General features: G+C 37.5%; 1 protein-coding gene across 14 annotated transcripts in view; it reads left to right on the forward strand.

The window, feature by feature from the left end:
• Nucleotides 1-27294, forward strand: part of LOC103466386 (pleckstrin homology domain-containing family A member 5-like) — a 120642-nt gene that overhangs the window by 62948 nt on the left and 30400 nt on the right. For 13 of the 14 annotated variants that reach the window (XM_081608287.1, XM_008411911.3, XM_008411910.3 and 10 more), the window contains 6 exons: nucleotides 6020-6103; nucleotides 13786-13897; nucleotides 16197-16301; nucleotides 18391-18463; nucleotides 22647-22747; nucleotides 24209-24324. In XM_081608287.1, the coding sequence (XP_081464413.1) occupies nucleotides 6020-6103; nucleotides 13786-13897; nucleotides 16197-16301; nucleotides 18391-18463; nucleotides 22647-22747; nucleotides 24209-24324 (591 nt within the window). Of the gene's footprint in view, nucleotides 1-6019; nucleotides 6104-13785; nucleotides 13898-16196; nucleotides 16302-18390; nucleotides 18464-22646; nucleotides 22748-22775; nucleotides 23926-24179; nucleotides 24325-27294 lie in introns of those variants that run through there. The other variant, XM_008411923.3, reaches the window with a different exon arrangement.

The following is a 27294-nucleotide window of genomic DNA, read 5'->3' on the forward strand; positions in this document are numbered from 1 at the left end:
TGTATTGTTGCCATTTGGACCTAATTTACTTCAGTTTTTACCTGTAAACAAACCATTTCCTAACCACAAAATCCTGTTTAACCACATTTGTTTTTCTTTGGAGTTAAATGCTGTAGAAATGTTAACATTTCTCAAACTTTTAATGGTACGCCATGTTTCCATTTATTTTGCAGCTGACTTAAAGGGAGGTTTTGACCTCTCAAGCTCAGTTTACTCTGAGTATAAATTGCTGCTGGCAGATGTTGTTTATGTGTGTCATACAAACATATTCCCCAACAGTAGACGTTACCAGATTATTGGGAATTACCTTTTAATCATAGGTTCTTAATACCGGACTAAGGCCATTGGGAACAAAACATTCACTGGTTTCTTTCATCCAAAGCTAGCCAGTGACATTAATCGCAGATTTCTTTTTCTTTTTAGCTTCTCATTGAAAAGCAACAGTTTAACTTAAGGTTCATGGTTTGGCTCAGCTTGAGGAAGTTTATTGGTTCTTATCAACTGCTTCACTGCAGGAATTACACGGGACGATGCAATATTGGTGAGGACATTCACTGTAGTTCACTGGCGACTCAAGCACATCGCTGCCCCCTACAGGTCAGCAGTAAGAACTGAAGATCGCTCTGTTGTTTGAGCTCAAAACGCATCACTAGGTTCATTTCCATTGGCCACATAAGTGAGGAATTTGACATTTTGAAAATAAATTTGCTAAATAGAAACACGTCAATTTTTTAATACGTTTTTGGCAAAACTGCGATGGAAACACTTTATTCTCATTGCACGGGTCACATAATCAGCATCTGGATGTTACTACAAAGAAAACAGGAAGATGTCTTCAAATGACTTATCGCATGAACAAACTTATTCAGGTATGATTTTAATTTAATTCCTTATTTAATGGAAATACTTCGATTGCAAAATTGTTTTTTCGATATAACCAGAAACTGGACAAAGATTTGTGCTCATTTGTAATGGAAACACAGCTATTGTTGCTTTTCTTTTGATCAACTTTATGCATAAATTTGGCCTCATTTGACCAGTTGGCTCTAATTTCCAACTTTGCCTAAATATATATTTTTTGTTTAATAATTTAAGGATCTCTTCTGAATCCCCTTCGCTTCCAATTTCCTGATCCTTAATTTACTCTTGAGCCTGCAAAACAGATCAAGTTTTGTTTTTGTTGAACACTGGGATGTTGAATGAATCTTAAATTTATTCCAAGATCTTCCAAACTCAGCTCTACGAGTCCAGTCTTATGTTGCCAAAACTCATAGAGGCCATTCTTCCTTTCTGTTGTGTATGGATCCGACTTAGAGAGCCTCAGTTTATTGTGGTTACGCTGCAGCTAAAGGGGTGCGAAGGATCAAAGACCCACTCAGAGTAATAAAAGCTTACCCTGTAGAGTGCTGAACTGACCCCCAGACCTTAAGCTCTTTATTACTGCAGCTCACGGCTAATTATTGTGGACAGCGCCAGAAAACTGCCCAACCCCTCCAACGCTGCAAGGTGGTCGGCTGTGGCTCCCCCTCCCTGTGTTACCACTTCTGTACATTTGAGGTCAACAGAGAGGGAACTCTCTGGTTCCCCTAACCCATTTCCACCTCAAGAAACAACAACTTCATCTAGGAAGGTAAAGAGAAGTTTTCAACCTGAACAGAGAAACAATGTTCTTCCACTCAGCCAAAGGAAATAAAACGGTACCATGTTCTCCCCTGGCTGTACAAATCTGGACTCCTCAGACCACATCCTCCAGACCATGTAGGGTTATTATAAAGTGTGCTTGAGCCTAAAATTAGCTGCAAGTTATGTAAAAATACTTAATGTCAGTCCAGTTTTTATCTTAAAGGGGACCCATTAGGCAAAATTTACATTTTGTATGTTTTTATGCTTCCATTTGGGACTCCACTTCTTCTAAAAACAGCCCACCTGCTTAAAACACACGCACAATTATTTTTCGGCAATAAGTTCATGTTTTTTGTTGTCTGGAAAATGAGCTATTTCAGAAACCTCGCAATTGGTAAGGCATGTTAGAAGAGTACTGCGCCGTTACCTAGCAACTCAGTGGAGTTCCGCTCATCACCTAGCAACCAAAGCGGAGCTCCAGCATGTTTGGTCAGCTGGTATTACCGCTTTATGCGCTATACAATGGCTGCATAAAAAGTCAAGTGTTTTGTTGTTTAGTTGCCATCCAGAAAACAATTGCTGCGACCTTGTTGGTTGTGCAGGAGTCTCCACTTCATTACCTAATAATGATTTTGTACAAAAAGTGTAATGGACATGTTTTGCATAGACCATTGAACAATCCTAACCTTAACCATAATAGGTCACCTTTTAGACAAAGCAATTACACTAAAAAGTGCTCACCACCTCAGAGTGCCATTTAGTAAATAAATAAATACAAAACGTCAGGAAATATGTCACTAAACACTAGAACACGTTTTGGTGACTTTTATATTTTGTCGCAAAATTTAGACTATTTTCATGAAAGCAGCCTCCCAATGTTAGCCCACATACAAGGTGCCTTGTTAAATATGCAGCCCCATGTTTTGCTCTGAGCTCCAAGAACTCGCCGTCCTTCCACATCACATGTTTGGGAACATATAGGACCCTCTGAAATAGCTCCCGTATATAAAGGTGTGCTGTAAGGAGCTTGACCTGTCGTGCAATAGTTGGCATGTCTGCATTAGGTTTTGACAGGACGGTCTTCTTATTGAAGTGATTTAAGAGCCTTCAGTTTGAAGGTGACATTTTGACTGTCTTTGAAGCTTTATTTCAAAGACAGTCATGGTATTCATGGATTTTCCAGCTGGCCTGTTTTACCCCCAATACCCCAAACAGGCCTGGTACTGGGGGCAACAGCACTTCCGCCAACAAAATTGATCCGGACATGCTATTAACTTTAACCGATATAAGCAGATTTAACGGAGAGAGACTCCTCTAAATGGCAGAAACATTTCCAACACTAAGCAGCTAAATTAAAAAGCAAAATCTATACTTGTTTTGAAATCCTTTAAAAGGCTTAATCTTCAATTAGGTGTTATTTTGAGACAATTTTCAAGTTAAGTAATGGTAATACAACCAGAAAAATGCAAAAACACATGCTCAAAGATTAATAAACTTTAAATCCTAATGAATATTTAGCAAAATAAATCAACAAAAACGACAAATAGCATTAATTATGAAGTTGCTACAAACAAAAAAAGGACAGCTGAGATTAAGACGAGTTTTGGTAGAACAATAAATCATGCAATTGAAAATTATTGAGCTGGTTTTAATTTATGTGATTAATTGTTTTATTGTTTATTGTGACAGACCTAGGTGTTATCAATGTTTGAAAAGTGCTTGGTTTTCATGTATAAAGTCCTTTAAAGTGAAATACCCAAAGCTTTTTCTCTGTTTGGCCTCCATGTCGGCCTGGTGCTTGTTTGCAATGTTTATGGTGGTTTTCTTCTCACCTTGGAGCCCTTCAGAGTGTAAAAGGCTTTACAGCTGATGATGTTGGGGCTTGCAGAGCAACATGTGAAGCATTTCAGACTGTCATAGCATGTCACAAGCCACTTTAAATAATACCATTCAGTGCTCAGTGGGGCAATTGTCACATTGCATCTGAAAGCCTCTTAAGATTGTTCACTACACAAGAAGAGCAGAGCAACTTGGGCTTCATTTTAGCGCTGCCACAAGTCAAAGCCTGAATAATGGCCTTTCATTGGCCTGGCTTTCATAAGGTTGTAAATTAAAACATAGACACAGTACCATCATTCAGACCCGTAGGGATTTCACCACTTAGCGAGCCAAATCAAAAGCTAAAACTGTCTAATCATTCACAGTGGGCTTGGCTGCTCTATCAACTAACTGCTCATTGTCATTTAATTTTAATATAAAAATACTTATTAATTAAACAGTTTTGTAAGTTGGAGTGTTTTTACACCTGATAGACTTGGTTTGACTAGGGACCAAAATTTCAACATTTGTTACATTTTCAGCAGCTGTGGTTCACTTTCACGCTGCACTGTGTCAAACAAACCAAACTGACTGAAAAACCTGTTCCCCTCCTCGCCTGTGGTGGCGCTGCACCAAGAACCACTGAAGGAAATAACATGAAAACCTCTGAAGAAGACACTGCAACTTCATTCTTCCCAACATGTAAACAAAACTGGAGTAGTTTTAGATTTTAGCAGTTGTAGGATTTCTCTTTTCTCTTTGGTAAAAGGCCGTAAGACATTTCTCCCTTTAGTGTTAGACTCTCTCCATTGTTTTGGTTGTGTTTACCCAGAATGCCCTGCGCTGTAGTCGGCTTTCTGCTTTTAGGCCGGAATCTGGTCCGCTTGACGTTCACATATGAATTCAAACAGCTCCAGAATCCACTTCAACTGAACCGAGACCAACACTGAGTTTGCTTTTTTGTGAATTTCCAAACAAACTTCACTTTCTTAATAAACAAACTAGAGTTTGATTAAAGCGGACTAAGCATGGCTGGTGCGAATGCTTCCTTAATGTTGTGGTTGAACCTGTGTGAGTACAGGCCTTTGTTTATGCTTTGTGTTATGGTAATTTAGTGGATTATTTGTAAAAAGTTTCTAACTAAATGAAAAATACAATATTTGGAATGGGTTAATTGCTGGAAATACTTTTATAGAGTTGTATTTAACATCTCACAGTATGGCATGGAAACATTCTGTATATCCAGGCTTTCCCTTTTCCTCATAAATCTTTACCAGCATATGTGTGCAGGGTTGTATAGGCATGTGGAAAGGATACCAGAGAAGTTTGGTGCCATTGGTCTGCCCCAAGACCGCACAGTGTGCTCTGCTGCCAACAGTGCCTCCAATAATTATAGAGCAGAAGTTTGGAGGCTGCCGCTATCCAGGCCGAACTGAAACTAAAACCCCCATTTCATCTTTGGTATTTGCTTTTTTTTCAGTACACAAGAACCCCATGTTTAAAAATTGTTATTTTTGGACTGCTGCTTGACTTGCTCTGAATATCACAGGAAAAAAAAACAGAGTAACTATTCACCATGTTGGAAGAGAAGTAGCTCTAACATGGAGCAGCCTCGTGCCTTTACCTTTACACCTGTTTGATTATTACTGTGGAAATGATTCAGTCTGCTTGTGAACCTGTGATTCTTCATCTTACTCATCACAACACGTAACCTTTAGATGAGAAACTAATACATTCTAGAGAGAATGCATGAACTGTGAATTTAAGTCACCATTACTAAAGAATAATCAGTTGATCGGGTTTATTTGTATAGCACATTTCAGCAGCGAGGCAGTTCAAAGTGCAAAGTTATAAAGAAAACAACATGCAGTCAACAGTTGAACAAACATAAAATTTTTATGAGAGCAAATATGTTGGTCAATGTTCCATTGACCAACATATTCCACATGAACAAGATGGCTAGCTGCCCAGGGTGTCCTCATGTCACGGGGCGTCACCCTGACTCCACAAAACGAGAGAATATTGCGTCAGTTCAATTCAACTCTGCCTACATCTCCCAGAATGCTGTTCGGTTCTGGATCAGTATTATCTATTGATACTAATCACGTGTTTATCGCGATATATATATATATATATATATATATATATATATATATATACATATTGTTATTGATTTGTTGTCCAGCTCTAGAACATCGTAATACATAAACTGGTAAATTTGGGCTAAATTATTCAAACACAACTGTAACACACATCTTCACATCACGTCTTGTCTCGCCTCATGTTTGTGAATTCAGTAGATTTGTTGAAATTACATTAAACGTAGACTGGCAGCTTTCATGAAGGGCCACCACTGACAGGCCAGCTGTCTGTCGCAGAGTTATAATTATGTCAGGGTGGAAATGAGTGTGGACGGCTGTAATTGTCGGGAAGAGTTGATGGCCTCCTCAATACCCCCACAGCAGCTTGACCTGAACACAAACCACTTGAACATATTCCTGAAAATGGACGGCATGTTTGTGTTGAGCTTGTTTGTGCATTATTGAATAATTTATCCCTTCTTTCTTTTCCTCTTTAGCCACAATGAGCGGAAGGTGACCTGCAAGCATCCCGTCTCAGGCTTACCCTCCCAAGACAACTGCATCTTTGTCGTCAACGAACAGTGAGTGTGTTGTTTATTGCTGTCAGAATGCTGCCGGGTTACATTTTTGGAGCTCTGCAAAATGCTGGAGAAACTCTGAAAATGTCAAAAACATGGCACAAGATGTTCCCAAGTTATTTTCTATTTGCAGTTCTACTCTTTGTGTTCAGTCAATGCACGCTTTGTTATGTAACCGAACACTCAAATTTCTCAAGAAATTGGTATAAAAACATAACTTTCTGAGACGCTCATCTCAGATTTTATCTGTTGCGTAACTAGGCAGGATTTCTAATCTCGAAACGAATGATAAACACTTTAAAATCCCTTGTCTGGTGTTTTTACAGATGTTGGGAATGCATTCATTCACATTTTGAACAAAACTTCATTGTTTTATTATGTCTGCTACTCTTTTCTTGCACATGCCTGCACATGAAACAGCCGTCTTGCTCTTTAAATATGTCAGACTAAACTAGGTCCGTGTCCACCTGAGGAATTATCAGTGTTCCTGTTTGCGTACTTGTAACTATTTAACCTGCTGATCAATGGTCAGCGGCACTTTTTAGGATATCCAATAAAGAAAAAAACGCAGCTTTTCCTCCAAGTTTTAGCCCCAACATACTTCTCTGTTTGAAATTGTAGGCGTACTTGCTATTCACTTACCCAACTGTTTGCATCACAGCCCACACTGCCATTAGTGATTGCTTTAATCATGCACTCCAGCATCTCAGTTTAATGTTGTGCAACATGCGTCAGCTCTGCTCAGTACCCAGGAAGTCCTTGTCATAGTCTATCTTCCACAATCCTAAACCATATCACCTACGGTGATAAGCTAAAAAAAATGTCAGACATTTTTACATTCAGTTTAGAGTTCAGAAAACAAGCTAAAATAATTGTTTTGTGTTTTTTATTACCCCTAATATCCACTAGAGAGCATTTTGTTCAGCGATAGAAGCTTGTCTCGCTGCACTTTCTCATCACATTCCTCTCCTCGCTGTGTTGCTCTCACGTCTCTGCTGTTTTTCACACCAAGAAATACAACACATGAGTGAAGATAACTTCTAACTTAGAAATTGGATGCATATATTGAAGTAGTCTACAAAAAGGAGGGTATATAAATTGCTTTAAGAAAGAAATATGAATTAATTTATATTTAGTTTTTTGGAAAAGAAAAAAAATCAGAGAGAAGTCTTTGTCTAGCATGAGTAATTAGAGCTAAAGGCAGATTTGGACGTCACATGGATAAAAATCCCTGCCTTAAAATCTCTACTTAATCTTCTCTTGCCTTTAAATACATCCCAAATACAAATCTTCATCTCAGCTCGGTATTGTGATTCAAACTTGCCTTATTCAGCATAAAGAAAGACATCAGTTCAGCCCATCTTAAGACATCTTCAACACTAAAAGCAGCACTGTACAGCTAATAGGAAGTATGAATAATTCAGGACAACCCAGATTAGTTTCAGCAGCAGATCTGAGGAGGCAAAGAGCCGTTGGTGTTTAACAGCTAAAGGAACAAGAAGCAGAGTCTGGTTTCTATTATGTTGTCAAACTAATAAATCAAAATTGACACGGACAGTTTGTTAGAAACAAATGTCTTAAGCTTTTAATGTTTTGGACATCTGTGGCCCACTTTTCACTCCTTTAACAGCATGACCACATGTTGCTTCTGCTGTTATTGTGAGACACAAATAATACAAAAAAAATACTACATTATTGACCGATATATGCGTCAACATCATTTACAGTGTACCCGTCTACTCGCTTTCATTCGTCGACAATCGACTTAAAATTAGTTGTCAATTAATGGTTTACTAGAGTAAAATAAGTGTCGATTGATTAACTGAAACATTTTCTTAGATTTTTTTAGTTGTAGTTTGGCCGCCATCCAGCAGAGAAAGCCGCTGCTGGATGGCAGCATCCTTAAGGGGAGCCAGTTGGTAGAGAAATAAAGATGGCGATGTCATACGATAAAAAGAAATGGTCCTGACTGATGTGGGATGTTTCACATATTTTATTCTTTTCATCTTTTATTTTTCCATATTTTTCACATCTTTTATGCATATGTCTAAGTTTAATACTGTGAGAAAACCAGAATTTTCTTTTTATTTAGTTAGTATTTAATACCGCTGACACAAAATAATGTTAAAATTACTATTGTTTTTTTTTATTCTTTATATTATGAAAAATCTTGCCCATTATGTTATGGAAAGATGACCAGCCCTCAAGATACAAGAGAAATAACCATTTATGAATTTTTGTCAAATAATTAATTACCTTAGATTAACCCATTCCTAGTATTTGTGGATTTTTCTCCAAGTTATGTGCAGATAAACTCACCTATTCACAGATTTGCTTCTTTTGCAGAGCATAAAATGTGACAGGTAAAATATGGAGACACAATGGTGCTTGAAATGCTGTTGGCTGGCATTTGCAAAGCAACCAATCCAAGAGCGCCATTTAATTAGCTTGGTGCTACTAGCTTCTGTGGTCACGCTAAGGAGGTTTACACTGTGCTTATTAATGCATATTAAGGCACATTTGATGTTTGAACTATTAAAACAGGTAGTTATAGACGTTTTTAGAGGGAGTCTCAAGTATTTGCAGATATTAGCTATTTGTTGTGATCCCTAAACTCCACACATACTGCGGGTCTGACGTATATTTGACCTATCAGGTTGTTATTGACATGACTTCCCCCACCTCTGTAAATGCCACTCGAAGCATTCTGCTGCCATCATTGTTTATGTCTTTGTCTATTTTTAGTGGTCTGCATGATCAAGTGCCTGCTAACAAATCCTATTGATTCCAGGCAGTTGTAAAACATGTTTACTCTGAGATCATTTTAGATCAATTATTTGAAGTGTGTTACTGCTGGAATTGAGTCACACACAACACATATTGAAACATATATAAAAACACATGTTGCGTCAGTAGATTTAGAGGATTTTATGGAACAAAAAGCCTTTAGGTGTCTTTGAAATATGACAATTATTTTTGATGAACTTCTGTTCTGAATAGTGCAGGTGTGGTGGGATCAAGGGTGTCACCAATCAGTCAAGTTTATTTGTGTAGTGCATTAAAGACAGTTCAAAATGCTTTACATTATATAAACATTTGATGTAAACACATCATACAGTCAACAGTTGTGAAAGCCAGTAACAGACATTACATTTTGTCAAGTGCCATCGTTAACATAATCAAAGATGTAGGTTTATACTCCATTTATTATGGTTCAAATAATAAACAGGTGGGTTTAGAGTTGTTGTTTAGATATTTGCTGTGTTTAGCTGCAACAGAATTGAGTTTTTTTTTGTTACCATCTCGATCTGATTTACTGTCTTCGTGTAAAAAATGTGGACAAGTCCGTGTCTGCGCAGTCAGTTTTAATGATACTGAGGTGCCTGATGTCCTTTGGTTGTATTTTTGCACCATAACATCTTGTAAGGTTCACCTTCTTATCTGCACACATGTGTGTGTTTACTCTAGGGTTTTTTATAAACTAGGCACAGAAGGATGGTTATTTAGTTTTTCTGAAATGCATGTTTTATAATTAGGGAAAATTTATTTTAAATTAAAACGTTTTGTTGCTCATTCAATAGACAAAACTTCTCTTCTATTTCATTGAGTTCAAACAAAGCAAGGCTTGTTTTGAAATAAGATTAAAGAGATTAAATATTATGGTCGTAACGCACTCTGTGGTACACATAGTTAAATGTTCACTTTGTTTGACAGACTGTCTGAAACCTTAACCTTGTGAACTCCCTTTAATCTTCTGTTCTTAATGAAGGTTCAGGCTGCAATGTATGGAAACACTGAAGAGTCAACTAAATGCAAAAGCCACAATGCAAAACAAAACAAAACAAAGACACACACACACAATGCAACAATGTAGCGCAACAACAAAGCTTCAAAAACCACAAAGGAAGTTACTGTAAAATGGTTGTGATGCTAAAATGGTAGTTCTACCAAATTTGCTAGCAAAACTTCCATTTTAACATAAATATATATTTTTTTCTGAATTATGTTTTGTCATAAATTCCATTTTATGCTAAAACATAATTTATGGTAAACCTGTTGGCATAACTCATATTTTAGCATAAGTTCAGTTTTAGCATTATGCTTAAATAGTTATCAAACAGCATGAAACCGCTTTTGTACAAGTTCTACTTTAGCATAATTTCATTTTATGCTAACAGGATTTTATGATATAGTTGCTAACATAGCTTTCATTTTAACTTCACTTGTGGCTTGTTGTTGTTTTGTAATTTTGCTGTTGCGTTGTGGCGTTTGCATTTAGTTGACCTTTCTGAGCCACCGTAGCACTTGAATCACTCTGAAAGGAGATTATCTGACACATTACTGTCATTTTTATGGGGTTTCTGCTCAACCTGGAAAAGTTTTAACTGAAGTATTTCCAAGTCAGGATAAAGCATAGAAGGAAAATGGAAAAAGGGGAAATATTTGTATTTCCAGGATTTATTCTCTATTCCATTTTATTTGCATTACACTCTAACATAAAAAAATGTGTTGGAGGCATTTTGTTGGTTTTATTGGTGGCAGTAACCATTTATAGACTCAATTGTCAATATATAACAAAAGCAAAACATTTGGTTTCCTTGTTTTTGTTTGACCAGATTTCATAAGCTGCGTTAAATTAGCAGGATTTATTCTAGAGTGTGTGGAGGTTCTGTCTCAAAGCTAAATGGGCTCTGACACCATGAAATCTGTGTACTCACACACAACCAGAATGTGTCTGTCCTGCTTTCTTCATTAAAAAGATAAAAGTCCAGTTTTGCATCACACAGATGTGCTTAAAAGCGGCCTCACCTCTTTGAAAGTGCTGTGTGTTCATTTTAAAATGCACTCTCAGCGAGTCAGTTCACTGTTTCCCCCCAGTGGGCTCCATCGCCCAGTTTCTGCAGCAGCAGAACCGGGCCACACAGTTTTTGGACAAACAGACTCACACTTTCACCAAACAAAGGTCTAACACTTTGGTACTTATATGTTGGTTCCATTATCTTGATTTGATGCAGATGGAGGCAGGTGTTTATCCTGTTATCATTTATTGTAAAACATTTCCTAAAAGAAAACGGAAATTTTATTTTTACTATTTTCTTCACACGAGAACATCAGTAAACATCCGTAAATTCAAAATAAATATAATTAAAAGCAGCTACTGTGGAGTGGTGTTCCCTGAAAAAGCATGTTTCAAGTGGAAATGTTTCTTATAAGGTCAGTATTTTGGTTGTGATGCTACGAATGCCTCTTCATGGAGTCACAGCCATACAGTAATCTAAAAAAGAAACAATAAGTATTATTTAATCATAATCTTTATTATTATCACTATACCACCATACCATATCGCGATAAAACTCTTAAGTCCATTTTTCCAATAGTTATATCTTAAATTCCTTTCAAAACACAATTATTGATTTATATTGTGATTTTTTTTATTAACTAATTTTGTTCCATTTATATGAAATAAAGAGTGACAACTTAACCAGGCTTCTTTCTTGCAGGTAAAATAATAAATGACTGTTTGCTCATTTGTGAGAGAAGCCATTATTGAGGAATGAACTTTGCATGGCGTTTCACTTTAAGGTTCATTACTTTTGCTGTTGACTTACAGCCATGGTAAACAACTAACGATGACTGTTACCTGAGGTATTTTGCTACAGCTAATGCTTTCCTGCACTGCAGCCATTTGCATTGTGGGTTTATTCTGGTAACGGGAAATAACTGCGTGAAACCAGAAAACAGCGATTTAAAGCGTCTGTTCTATCAACTCAGTTGCCCAGAAACCCAGTCTTATTTTTTTCTGGTAATGACATTTGTTTTGTGATCTGAAATATTTAGATGTGACAAAAAAGCAATGTGTTGTTATTAGAGAAAAGTCTGAATTATGAAGTAAAAAATATGAATTCTAAGGAAAAAAAAAACTGAATTCTAAGAAGAAGAAAAAAATCTGAATTCTGAGGAAAAAATTCTGAATTCCGAAACCAAAAGTCAGAATATGGTATGTATGAGTTTGCATGCATACCACAGTTACAGACGGCAACAGAAAAAGCGATAGACTGAGTTACTGGTTGCCACTGTAACCACAAAGAGCAGCACAACATAACATATTTATATAAATATATACAAACTCTAGTAGAAAACAACCTACAGGCTGCATATCAGCATTTTAACAATAATCATTGATCTCAGTCAGCCTGTTATCTTTTGCCAGCTCATATCTGTTTGACACACTCCCTTCTCTTCAGCCTCACTGCATGAAGATTGATTGTGAGGTCCAAACTAATTATCCGCTGCTTGCAGCCGAGTTGTGGCTTGGTGCCAAATAGAGCATCAAATGGAGCTGGACCTCTGCGGACAACAGGCCGTCCTCTCCCTGCAGCCCTCCCCGAGTGTCAGTGTTTGATCGCACATCTACACGTCATCGATTACTGGACCGCTTTGAGCTTCGTCTGTCACGGCGGCGTAGGGAATATTCAGAACTCGTTCACTGCAGCGAGCCCAGAAGTCGAGTTTCAGGCACTCTTGTCTTTCTGAGTCAGAGCGCTGATTGAAAATGTGTGCATTTCACCTCAAGAGAGCATTAGTCACACTATGGCTTCTCTACGTTTCCAGAGGTGTTATTCAATTTCATAGGCGATGAAGTGAGAAAACTGTCTGCTGTGTTTGTGATACTCAGATTTATGAGGCAGTGATCAAATCTCAGGTATGTAGTGATGTCAAGTAGCTGCTTCTTTCAGGTCTGCCTTAACTAGTCACACATTAGCTAACGTTTCGTCATCCATCTTTTTTTTATACCTGGTTTTTCCTTATTTGGGTTGGAGCAGGATTGATGCACAAGAAATGGAAAAAGATAGATTATGTTCACTCATTCGTATCTTTATGACTATTCTCGTAATTTTATAACTTTATTCTTGTACGTCTCTATTCTTGTACAAGTTTATAATTATCTTGATTTTATTTTCATATTATAGCTTTATTATTATGAGTTTATTCTCAAAATATTTCCTTTTTACTCCTGTAATTTTTTCATTTTTATTTTTTTAGGATATCACTAATACTCTGTCACGTAGCAAAACGTTTGGCCTCCCCTGAAGGAGCATTATGGCGGATAAAGCAGCAATAATGTTAAATCTTATTATACTTTGATGCTAGTTAGCGACCCATTGCTAGAACACACTGTTCTTTTTCCAATGCCGAAAATCAATTCTAGATTTGATGCTTCCTTCTTCACTGTAGCTTTTCTGCTCCAATAAGGTTTTTCTCCTGGTCGTTCTCATCAATTTCCTCTCATAAAAATGTTGGAACTCAAATCCTAAGGAAATTTACCTAATTTATGTATTTATTTGTTTGTGTATATTGTTATTATAATTCATTGTTTCCTTTTTTTAAACCCACAGCCCTGTCTGTCAGTTGGACAGATCTCACAAGCCATTTACTATAAAGCTGTCAGAGAACTGGAAAAATTGTCTGTCCCGACATACTGGGAGTAATTGGTTTGATTTATAAGACCATGCTGGGATCTCATTATACAGAGGGCTTTGACTTCAGAGGAATGAGAGGGGAGCGTTAACCCCGCGTCCTCCTCGTTTTCCTGTTTTCTGAGAGCGACTCCCACTTAAATGAGTTGGAAACAGTACACACTGTATTTACCGACGGACGATTTGTCTTCATGTCGTGTTGTTTAGAACTGCCTCCAAAGTGCCAGCGAATGAGAAGAAGGAACGGCCGATCAGCACCATGAGCGAGGCCCCAAACAACACGCCGATCCCCGACTGCGCCAACAGTCCAGCAGGAAGAGTAAGTGACCACGGGAATCATGGAAATGCCTGGCAAACGATTACATCTGGCAAGTAGGCCTGAAACGATTAATCGGATTAATCGTGATTAATCGATTGTAGACATATTCATCAACTAATTTAGTAATCAATTAATCGTTAACTGGAGTATTGTTGGAGAAACCTTTCTGTTGATCTCTGAAATAAGGCTGCTGAGAGTCAGAGTTTCAAGGAACAAATACTTTACTGAACATCTGCAGATGGAGAAACACACTTGACAATGTCGGAGTGAGTTCCCTCTTTTTATACAGCTCTTGTCATATCAGGTGTGAATGGAAACAGATGCAAAACATCAACATGCCAACCAATTCTGAGAACTTTCTGACAACCAAGTTCCTTATTCCAAGAAATTAAAAGGTGTGATGTACCTCATATGCGTCGGAGATGTCTCTAGGTTATTCACTGCTTATCCTTCAAGGGTGGGTGTCAATATTTCCCCTATGATCAGCAAATGGTCTAGCTGATGTCTTTGTTCTCTATTCATAGGTGCTAAAAACTGGCCTTTAACTGAGACTTACATGTGTAAGTTTAAGCAGCATCCTGCTTCAACACTGAATGAGGCAGGTGGCTGAGCCTTTTCCTGCTAAATCAGTTCCTGCTTGTTGGTTTCTGCTGACAATTGGCTTATGAGACCATTTGTTCTTTGCGCACATGTAATGCTATTTTGATATGAGTGTATGTATGAGCTTCACTAAGCTTAAGAAACTATGTGCACCCTCATAAACGTTTTGGCACCCTGCTCAATTTTGATGCTTATGAGGTCAGGAACATCACGGAGTGGTCAGAAATCATTTTAATTCAACAGTATACAGATTCAAAAAATGCCATTTGCTTGAAGAACAAACACTCTAACAGAGGTAATTAACCCAAAACTGTACAAAAAATGTATACGTTTTGCATTTAGAATGGAAAGAAAAGCCTTTTGCTTGTAAATATGTTCTACTCAAAACTACTAAAGTGGCAGAAATTTAGCTTCACCGGGTTCATCTATCCATCCATCCATTTTCTGCCGCTTATCCGGGGTCGGGTCGCGGAGGTAGCAGCTTCAGAAGGGAGGCCCAGACTTCCCTCTCCCCAGCCACTTCTTCCAGCTCCTCCGGGGGAACCCCAAGGCGTTCCCAGGCCAGCCGAGAGACATAGTCCCTCCAGCGTGTCCTGGGTCTTCCCCGAGGCCTCCTCCTGGTGGGACATGCCCGGAACACCTCACCAGGTCCAAACTGCAAAAAAAAACAAGACCCTCTTTCTAACCAGTTATTAATCAGTCCTGTATTGGGTAAAACAGGAAGGGCCTGAGCATTTTATATGTTCATGTTAGATGTATTTATTAGCTTCAGATGAATATTCTGCTACAAATAATCAACACTAAAGGAATTCTGTTATTGTATTTTAGGCAATAAAATATTTATTTTTAAAAAGGAATTTAATGATTAGTTTATTTTAATATATTGCTAGTGATTTAATAAAAAAAAAACACTTAAATGAAAAATTCACAATTTTTAAAATCTGGTTAATCAATTAATCGTCCAAATAATAAATAGTCTAATTGATAACTGTAAATAATTGTTAGTTGCAACAAACGTAATGTATTTTATTGGAATATTTGTTATAAATTAATACAAAGTACTGAATAGTTATCAAGTAGAAGGAAAGCAATATAGAAAAAATGTTGGCATACATTTGTTTTCTGCCCCTTTTACTCTGACACCCTTAATATGTCCAGTAGATTCAGTCATTAGCAGCTTTTTTGGATTTAAAGTGACAGAGCCCCTAAAACAGCTCAATCTGGAAGGAGCTCAACGTAGACAGACCTGAGCAGAATAAACTCTTACTAAGAATAATTTTGTGAAACAAAAATGTAATAAATATGTTTTGATTGGCCCATAAACCCATCCTAACCTGTTCAAGAAAGCATTACAGGTCGCCCGTAAGCTAATTTACAGATAAGAAAGAGCATAAATTTTAGTCTGTAGTTGTGCAAAGCAGGCAGAAATGTTCTCCACAAGCTTCGTGGCTGTAATTACAGTCATTCCTCTAAACTTAGAGGAATGAACACAAATGCACAGTTTTCAGATTTCCATTTAACAAACACTATATATTTTCTTCCACGCTGTAATGTGCTTGAGTTGTATAAAATCCTAATTAAATATATATAAGTTTGTGGTTGTATCGTAGAAAAATGTGAAAATGTTTCACAGGCAACCAGTTAAAGGCATATAGAATTAAACTAAAAATGTAATTTTTGTTAAAATGTTTTTTTCCAGCCCTCAAGACCGTCTAAGAAGATTCACAACTTTGGGAAGCGATCCAACTCCATCAGGCGGAATCCCACCGCCCCAGTAATGAAAAGAAACTGGCTTTACAAACAGGTGAGGACGTCATGTTGCATTTAATCTAATTTACTCAGAAAATGAAATCGCATTATTTGTTAACTTAACAACAGAAACACTCAGATTTAATGCATTTATTCTAACAAGAGAGGAAGTGAAGTTGGTGGTTAACATTAATCCAGCCGCTTCTGCTTCTTCCGATGAGTTCAGTAAAATACAATAAATAAACCTAAGCACAGTACAGCGCAATGAACAGTTTACAGAACAGTTGTTGTAAAATCCTAATACATACCTATGGAGTAGGAATAGTGCCACTGGGGAGAAAAAAAAAACAAAATCTGGCTTTAGTCTAAGAATTTTGACTTTTTTTTCAGAATCCTAAAAAAAAAGTTTTTTGTTTTTTTTCATTGGCCCTAATCCTCTAAAACAGTTTTTCTGTGTGTGACTTTACAACCACGTAATTAATTGGTATCCTATGGCAAGCCAAAAGTGCCACAAATGACCACTTTTACAATCTGTCTGGTTAAAAAGTTGCCCAAAAAGTGCTATTCTATGAGTCAGGATGCCATAAAATCCCACAGTTTTTCTGTTCGCCATTTTAAGACCACTTTCTGAACAGCGAAACATTCTGCATTTATTCAGTCACACTCTCAATGCTCTGAATAAATTATGTATTTTTTGAGATTCTGAGAAAAAAGTCAATAGCTTTTTTGTTGTTTTTTTTCATTGGCCCCATTCTTCTTCCATACATACCATAGTTACAGGAATGAAAAATGAGGAGGGGCTGTCAGTTACTGGTTGCTATGGGAACCACCAACAGTCAATAGCACCATATAACTTAAATACCAATAAATATCTGGAGAAAATTTAACTTTTTGACTAAACAGAAGGAATTTGAAGAATAAGCAAACCAATTTTGACAAACTTCACATCCATAATAATGTTAAAATAAAACTCTGTAGCAGATAAGTAATGTTTAATTATGGAATCTAATCCTCCAAGTTATTACCACCCAAATTGCACAGCAGCAACTGTGCAGAGAGAAGATTTTTTTTGCTTTGTTTTTTTGTGTCTCGGACAATGTGAGTGTTGTTTTGTCCAGAGACATTGTTAAAACACATCACACCTGGGCTGCATGCCTCAGGTTGAGAGGTGGCGCTTCGAACAGCTTTGGGCTAAACTGGACGCTAACGCTTCCCTGCAACAAGGCTCAATTAGGTGTGATCGCAGTTCTCTGCACACGAGACGGTTTCTTTTTGCTGCAGCTGGCAGCTGCTTCTCTTTGGAGACCGTAATCAGGGAGATGGAGATCGTGAAAAAGACTCACAAATCTGCTACCCTGAGTAAAAGCTGGATTTGCACTTTTATTTTCCTGCCTCATTGAAACCTGAAAGCCACTGAACTCCACACGGCCGAGGGAAATCTGCAGCCCCGCAGCGGATCCACTGGGAAATCAACATGCCACAGTGATTGATGTGAATCCTAAGGAACTTTTAACACATAGTAAAATGAATCCTTAAGAGTTTGGTTAAATTTAGCAATGTGTGTGAATAAATAGACACAAGATGTCCGACTGCGTTTCGTATCCGCCTGGATCTTAATGTGTAAAACACTGTGGGTTGTGGAGGAGACGTTTCCTTTAAGGTAAACTGCAGCCCACATGCTGTTTGACCATAATGACAGAGTTGCTGTAGTCCCTCCTCCTGCTTTAGTCTCCAGGATCAAATCTACGATTAAGGACCCTGCTCAAGTTTCCATTAAAGGGTCGGCTAATACTCTTTACACAGCAGACTAAAAAGCTCTGAGCTGATTCTAAAAGCCAGTACTGGTAGAGAAAGATTAGTTTGTTGTATTTTGTTGGCTCTTCTTTAAAAGTAAATTAGAAAATAGTCTGTGCCAGGACATAAATAAAGAGATTTTAAGTGAAAAGTGGACCAGTTTGCACTTAAAACACAGTCTTACCCGGCAAGATGTTGTCTTTTGCAGCCTGCAGATCAGTTTAACCACAGCAGAGTTTATTATCAGTGCTGTCTATTTAGCACATCCACGATCGCTGTAAAGATTACGGTCGGTTTTACTGCCTGAGCTGAAGGGATTACAGCAGAAATTTCCTGTGTTTTATTTACAGGACAGCACAGGTATGAAGTTGTGGAAAAAGAGGTGGTTTGTCCTATCTGACCTGTGCCTGTTCTACTATAGAGGTAAGTAAGTCCAACTCAAGTGCTGCTCCTATCTACAAAACCTCACAAACTTTTCCTTATTTCTAAGATATTTTTTATTAAGTAAATGAGCTTTCAAGACAAACTGAAAGGACCTAAAGGGTACATATGATACCAAACTCACATTTTTCACGTTTTTATAATTACATTTGAGTTTCTGGTGCTTCTAAAACAGAAATAACCCGCCCAGATGTTTTTTAGTGTCTGGAAAATGAGCCGTTTCAAACACCTCAAAAATGTAACGTCACAAATCGGCACCAGCAAAGCCAAACCCGTTACCTAGCAACTCCAGCAGAATTCTGTCCGTCACCTAGCAACCCAAGCTGATCTCCAGGACGCTTGGTCAGCTGGTTTCACTGTTGTATGCACTGTACAATGGCTGCTGTTGTTGACTTACCATTTTGAATCCACTTGCTGCATTCTTGTTGGTTGTGCAGGTGGCTCTACTTCTGCTTTTCAAAGATGTGCGGTTGTATATTTTTGCAGCCATTTTCACATGAGAATATAAACATTGAGTTGGAAGTCGTGGCTAGCAGCAGCGTATTTGAATTTGAAGTGGCAGAGATTTTGTCCAAAAATGTGCCGAACGTATTTTGAGCTATAGACCTATGCTAACAGGTTTAAGGGACCATAATAGGTCATATTTCTCCCAGAGCCAGAAAAGCAGATATATTTTTTACATGTACAAACAGTAGAAGCTCGTACACAAAAACAATGAATATCAAATCTAGTTAAGACAGATTAATCCTCAAAAGTTACATACATTTTTCTTCAAATAGCTGCAGTCAGCAGCAGTCCTTATGCGTGTATTCAGGTCTTGTGTTTGCCTCCAGACGTTGGTCGGCTTCCTCTGAGCTTTGGTCACCAAAGAAAAGGGAATTGAAGCGTCTGCTAATCTGGGAAGTGAGCCAAAGTTTTCGAAAGCGGTCTAAACTATGAGCCGACTTCTAGCTAGGTGATAGTAAACGGAGAGTTTTAAAGCTCTGTCATGGTTTAAAACCGTAGCAAATCCCACCATGCACGATGAGCAGCTGAAAAGACGAGATTGGCAACTTGAGAGCCAACAGTAAAGGAAAACCTAATTTTTTAGAGCTGAATGCAGACAGTGAGGTTAGACAGGTTGTCTGTCTGCTGCGTTTTCCCCTGAATATTTCTGAAAACATTTAGACCAACGTGTGATTGACGCTGTTTCTGCTTTTTTAACTTAATTAAATATAAACCAGGCAAACTAATGCATTTAATAAGTAGAAGTCCTTTGTAAGTTACAGTGTCTGTTAGGTGTCAATGGAAACAGATTTGCTTTTCATTCTGCGTTGCTCTCATGAGTGTTAATTGGGTTTTTTTTTTACGTCATTTTCACCATATTTGACATCCTGAATACTTTGGATTTTTTGTCAAGAGAAAAAAAATAAAGGCTTGTTTTATTTATATTCATCGTAGTGGAGAGCATACTCAAACCTTTGGTTACATTTGTGGGATGCACTAAATAAAAAAAATCCTATTTTTGGAGGAAAAGTTGGTGATTAATCAACTTTGACAATATATTAGGGAAACAATAGTTTGTGGCAGTCTTGCTATTATCTGTTTTGACTCTGTCTGAAGAGGAAGTGCAAAATCTGAGGTTAGTATAAGTCGATAAAAATCCGATGCTGAAAAACAGTGTTGAATTTTCTTAAAATATTTCTTGAAAATTAAACATACATTTATTTGATAACGCTGCATCTGTACAGCACTCTTAAAATCATCAACAGCTTCACAAACTTCGTAAACATCTAAAAGCAATTTTAATTTGTTCAGTCAGTGGAATTAAGATTAAACAATCCATCCATACATAAATTTTCTTACACCCTTATCCCTCAGTGGGGTCGGGAGGTGCTGGTGCCCATCTCCAGCTATCGCTCCGGGCGAGAGGCTGGGTCACCCTGGACAGGTCGCCAGTCTGTCACAGGGAAGATTAAACCAGCCAATGTGAAATAAATAATGAAATTGAAACTGATGAAACATTAAGTTGGCTACATTGATCAAAACATCTAAAAAATAAACTGCAACAAACCTTCTGTCAAATGGCTCAAAAAGTGCAATTAGAAATCCTAAATATAATGTAAAATAAATAATAAACCATGATGCTGCTCAGAGGACATGCTATTCAGTCTAGATCTAGATCTATTCAGTCTAGATCTATTCAGAATTAGACTTAATAGATCTTGATTTTTTTTTTTTATATCAGGACAGGTACAGATATTGATATCAGATCGATTCATCTCTAATAGTTAAACTTGGATTTTAATAGTATTTACAACCAAATTTAATGTTTGTTTTTTGTTGTTAATTGGAGTTTAACTCCAGTGACGCATCGAGAAAATTTCTGTAGGAATGGACAAACCAGGCCAGAGAAAAATTTATGGGGCAGAGCTAAAAAAAAATTTTAAAAACTCCATAATTAATTACTTAATTAAATTATCAAATTTTTCAGAGGATGAAGATGACTCTATATATCTTTCTATGGCATGAACATGATTCTCTGGTGGGGGGCAGCATTTTTCAAGAGGGGCTCATGCCCCCCTGGACCCCCCGTTTTGGTCACCACTGTTTGACTCACTGTAGCGTTTCTTCTACTTCAGTAAGAAAATATGTTTCTGATGTAGATTTCCTTGACTGAATTCAGATCTCAGCTGTGTTTCTGAATGCTGCCTCTGAACGTCTTCGTTTTCGTCACTTGTGTTATTCAAGATTACGTCTAGTCTGTGTTATTTCCAGTATATAATTCCTGCCACCTCCTTTCCGCCCACAGGTTTTCAATCGCCACAGAAAGCAGCAGACTTAGAGGCTTTATCTAGACGGAAACGTTGAGAAAATGTATCCATCAGCAGCGAGTAGGCAGCCAGGTTCTTAACTTTGCTGCCTCAGCTGTACAACTGTTATCTGCTAAGATTATTATTGTTCAGCCAGGAATCCCAAAAGGCTGCTTTTGTTCTGCACACATCTCTGCGGTTGTGTGTGTCTGTGTGTGTGTTTTTTATATACTGTATATAAGAAAAAGCAGCAGAGAAAGAGACTTGATGTGTAGCTACACTTCGAACCATCATGTTGGAGGAACAGCTGACTCTCGCTTCAGTAATAAATCTGAATGTCTGACTTAGCTGCAGGACAACTTTAGGAAACTAAAGCTTTAAGCAACTGAAGCTGTTCACCTGCAGACAAGGATAGATTTGCTGCCACATCTGGTAAATTCATAAACTCAGAACAGATGTAAGAGGAAGGAAGGATTAAGCCTTTTTTTATGAGAACGGATTTTAATTTGACCAATCCCACTGCTTTTTTTTTTGTTACCCCTAAATGTAATCAGAATGTTTCGTTATTTTCTACCTCACATTTCTAAATTGATCAGTTTCAATGAACTTCTAAAAATGAATCAATAACTTTATAATTAAGTTTTTTGGTAATAAGTTAATGTTTTTTGGTGTCTGGAAAGTTGGCTGTTATGAAAACCTTCAGAATGTAATATCACAAAGGTTTGCTGAAACCCGTTACCTAGCAACGGGGTTGCTCTGCTAGCAACCCCAGCAGAGCTCTGCCTGTCACCTAGCAACCCAAATGGAACTCCAACACGTTTGGTCAGCTGGTTTCACTGCTGTACATACTGTACAATGGCTGCTGGGAAAGACAAGTGTTTTGTTATTTACCTACCATCCAGAAACCAACTGCTGCATTCCTGTTAGTTGTGCAGGAGGCCCTACTTCTGCTTTTCAAAAATGTACGGTTGTATAATTGCACATCTGTTTGCAGCCATTTTCACCTGCAAGTGTAAACTTTGAGTTGGGGGGGAGAGGGTGTTGCCAGCAACAGCTTATTTGGATTTAAAGTGACAGAGGCCTCAAAACAGTTCAAAAATAGTCAGAACTGACCAGATGAAAATCTCATTATGTAAGAATGATTTTGTGCAAAAAACATTATGACGAAAACAATAAGTTTTGTTATGTAATAGGTCAACTTAAAAACTTTGGTGACCTCTGCCAAAAGCAGCAATTAAAGGTGTAATTAATTTAAGGCTTTTTGCACCAGGTTTGTCAATACAGTAATAATATTGAATCTTTTCCATCAAGCTTTTAAGAAAATGACCTCTTACCTGTTTTTATTTTGTTTCTTTATTTGTTTTTCTCTGCAGATGAAAAAGAGGAGGGGATTCTCGGCAGCATCCTCCTTCCCAGCTTCCAGATATCCCTGTTGTCTGTGGACGATCACATTAATAGAAAATTTGCTTTCAAGGTTTGTCCATTGCTTTCAAAGTTAGAGCAAAATGAAATTTAAAACATGAAGTTCTATGTGGTTTTCTGTGAGAAAAGAAAGAAGCTGTAAGTTATTGTAGGTTTTCCACTAGTAATACATTTACCACTTACCACTTTTTTGATTTTTAGAGATTGTTTAAACTATTTTATGTGACTTTTTTTGCAATATTAATTAGGGCTGAAATGATTAATTGGATTTATTGTGATTAATCGAATCGTCAACTAATTTATGGAGTATAAAGACTAGGCAATTTTCTGAAATAACATCACACTCAGGTACGTAATTAGGCCAAAACAGTGCAAAAATATATCTACTTTACATTATTTCGGGTTTTTTTAAAAACCCATCTGTTGTAAATATGTACCCAAATCTCTTGCTGTGTTATTGCATTTTAGGCAATAACCCTTTTAAAAAATGATTATTTGTTTATTTGCATTTTTTAATATAATCTAAAAGGCACCAAATTTTCAGAATGTGTAGATTTTTTAAAATCTGATTAATCAATCAATCATCAGAATAATGGATAACTAATATAATCGTTTGTTGCAGCCCTACTATAGTTCTTTCATCTAGGGAAGCTTGCAAACTGATTTTAAGCTGATTCCATAAGAAGTCCGATCTGTTTTTTATGTTAAATGTGTCGCATGGCTTTGGTTTGTCCCATGATATTCATAGAAAGATGCTTTTCTTAAAAAACTTTGTGATGTATATAGTAGCGGTGCATTCCTAACAAACCCTTGGAGACAACCAAGTTGCCATGGCCAAAAACAGCTGAACACAGACGTTTAGGAGTCTGCAGAAGGTCTGTGTAACCACAGAGCTTGCTGCTTTTCCAACTTACACTCAGGATAAAACAGAGAGAGTTTAAGAAAACAGGAAAACCGTAGAACACAAGGCACAACCTCCTCAATGCAGGAATGAGATGATTTGTTGATTACATTCTCCTATTCTCCTCGTCGACTGTGTCATTTTTAAAGACTATTTGGGGTGAATTAGAGAAACAACGGTTCTTTTCTTGCTCTGAAACGTTGGTAAACAGGATATTGAGGTTGCTGAGTAAATGTTCTTTGTCTCTGTTTTGGATTCTCACAATATCTCGGTTTGTTCACTGCGAGGGAACAGAAGAACAACACGTTATCTGCACAATGCACCGCATGGTGAGTCCTACAGTATTGTATCAGGCAGATTTACTGCCCTAATCTGGTGGTATGCGTGAAACCTTAGTGACTCAAGGATTTGATTTATCTGCATGGCACAGATGGTCGCAGTCAGCAGTGTCTCACAATCCATCTCTGCTTAATATATCACTTATTTAAAAAGAACATGCATAACAGCCGCAGTTGTTATTGGCTTATTATGAAGCAAATTGTCTGCAGATAAAGGCTAAACTACTTCTTTCTGTCTGTTTCAGGTAATAGCCCTGTCCTTCATCCTTCTCAGGCAACACATCCCAACATGCGAACGTACTATTTTTGCACTGACACTGGAAAAGAGATGGAATCGTGGATGAAAGTCATGACGGATGCTACGAATGTGCATTCAGAGCCGACCAAAAGGTTTGTCAGAGCTTCATTAATGGGCTCTTTGCTGCAGTTCGTAGCAGAGCAAAGAAAACAGATCTTTGAGCAGATTTTTAAAAACATTCCCTAATGACTCCTCTTTTCTTAGTTTGCTTCTCCACCCTGATTTTTTCCCTCCTTTTCTTGCATAAATGATGGAAGAGAGTACTTTTAAATCCCCCTGTTTAATCCTGTTAAGGTCTTTGGCAGCAGCTCAACACCCACTTTTGACATTTCTGGTCTCTTGGCTTGTTTAAGAAGTTGCCATTCGTCCATGTTTTTCAGCTGGGTTTTGCTGTATTTTAAGTTTTCTAAAAAGAAAACAATGAGGAGGACAAAGCCACATGCATGATGTGGGCATTTAGTTTGAGCTGCTGGTGCTTCTTGAAGATGATGATGATCACCTTCACTGACTTAGGCTACATTCACACTGCAACCTGAAGTGACCCAAATCTGATTTTCTTTGTGAAATCAGATTTTTTTCTGCGTGATCGTCATGCTTCCAAATAAATGCGGCTTGTACGTAATTTCCTGTGTGAACGGCAAACGACCTGAAAGTGTGCAGTAGAGGGCACAATAACGTTACTGAGAACGTGCGCAGTGTTTTTCCAAACGCTGTGAAGAAGAAGAAGAAGTGCTCAGTGTTTGCGGAAGTAAACATGGATGCTAACGGTGGAGCTTAGCTTACGATTTTAAAGTTGTGACCCAGCCGGAGCCAACACATTAACAACTTAACCCTCATTACTGTTCGCCATGGTTGTTGTTTTTCTTCTCGCTTGCTTGTGTCGGGACGCAGAATAGTGACATTTGTTGAGTATCGATGATAGGGTTGTCACAATAACCAATGTTGCTGGACGATAAATTGTTCCAGAAGTTATTGAGGTCATTTTTAAGTAATATTACAGTAATGGCTTAATAACAATGCAAGAACACATTCTCACAGACCAGTAAACTTTAAATTCTATTGAACATTTAACACTGGAACTGGTAGACATTTTATATATCCCAAAAAAATAAATAGGCAACAAATAAAATTAATCTTGAAGTCTTTGCAAACAAATTGTCCTCCAAAAAATGAGCTAATTTAGCATCAAACTGAAGACTTTTATCTTCCAGTTTTTGGTAGAAAGAGAGAAAAATAGAGATGAATGATAAATCATGCCAATGGAAATGATTGAGTTTGTTTTAATTTATCGTGTGATTAATTGATTTATTGATTATTGTGACTAATCAATGACGTTGAGACTAAGGTCACATTTGAAAAGATCTGATAAATTTCAGATATCCAAGTGGCCTGGGTCGCTTTTGACAAAAATCTAGTTTTTGTATAAGACATTGCAGCAGCCAGTCGGCTCAAAATGCTTTACTTCATTCAAACATCGTAGTCGTTAATTATGAAACAATGAACGTTACATTTGATCTAATATCAAAATCTTCCAGCAAATATGTAGATGAATGTTCCAGTTATTAATTAATTAAAGGTGACTCTAGACAAGTCGGGTTTGTAACCATCATTTAAAGGAACTCAGTGTTTTGGCTGTTTTTCAGTTTTATTGAAATTTGGTCCACATTTGTGGTGCATAGAAGCTGAACTCAGATGAGTTTGTGGACAAACAAAGCTTATAAAATTGTATTTATCGATTTCTGTCATGTGAATGTAATGATTTTTGATCTCCTATTAGTTTAATTGATCTTAATAAAAAATATTGCCAGATATTATGTTGTTTCCACTTTACCTGATTGTGTTTGTCGCAGCATTTTTAAGAAGAGAACAAAACCAGACAATTTGATTATATTACGATTTGGAAACTGGTAAATATTGACATCAACATATTTGATGTTTACTGAATAATTTTGATGACAAAATGTAATGTTTGCTGCTTGTTTCATTCTGTTTACTGCGTTGTGTTTTTACAGTGTACAGCACTTTGAACTGCCTGGTTGCTGAAATGTGCTACACAGATAAACTTAACTTGACTTAAGGGGGCTGAATGCAAATGCTGACCCACTTTTCAGATTCCTATTTTGCTTGACAATAAAGCTCTATGTATTGTTTATTCATCACATAAATAAATAACAATAAAAATACATTGCATTTGTGACAAAATGGGTATAAATATGTTTGCACAGCAGCTTTTTTTATCAACCTAGAAAAGACAGAGTGCGTCTTGTGTGTCCACAGTAGAATAAATACAGACATCTAAGGTCCAGATTGTCTTCTGGGTAGTTAACTGAGTCACAGGAAGCTGGAGAAGACATTATGTGACTAGTGTTACTATTTAAAAATGTCTGAGTGGAAACTCTGAAGGAATGTCTTTTCTTCTGCTCTCCTATTGGTAACCCACTGAGTCGCGCCACTCAAAGAAACGGCTGAAACTTTGAAGCTTGACCTTGGGCGTGTCGGAGGCTAAGCAAATTGGGAAGCTTTTCACCTCTGAATGCATCTCTGGAGATCATAAAGAGGCACAAAACTTTCTGGAGGGGAGGAAGATGGGAGGTACGATGGGATGGAGGAGAGGTTTTATTGGAGATATCTGATCTGCTTTTGAACGCCTGGTTCTCTCTGGCAGCTGGAAGAAACATTTTGACCTCTTCTCAGTCATAGTTTGAAGTTGTATCTGTTAAAATAATTACCTGAGGCATTTTTTTTATGTTTCGTCCAAACCTAGTATCAGTCAGACATACAGGTGGACGATATAGACTTAAAGTTTTATCACAATATTTTGTGGTAACGATAAAAGGGACGGTAAGAACTATTTATTATTTCTTTTTTAAGTAACTGTATGTCTCTGCTGCTGCTGTGAATGCTCAGGCTAGTTAGCGTAGCCACCGATGACGGCGGATAAACGGTTTTAAGTTGTTTCTCCGCCATTAGCGCATTGAGGAGCGAGTACATGAGGTTGATAGACAGCCATAAGACCTTCCTTCTGGCTCTGAATGGTTGTTTTTGCTCTGGAGTGGTTTATT

The sequence above is a fragment of the Poecilia reticulata genome, chromosome 6 (assembly GCF_904066995.2).
Source record: "Poecilia reticulata chromosome 6, P_reticulata-male-v2, whole genome shotgun sequence".
In the NCBI taxonomy this organism is placed as follows: domain Eukaryota; kingdom Metazoa; phylum Chordata; class Actinopteri; order Cyprinodontiformes; family Poeciliidae; genus Poecilia; species Poecilia reticulata.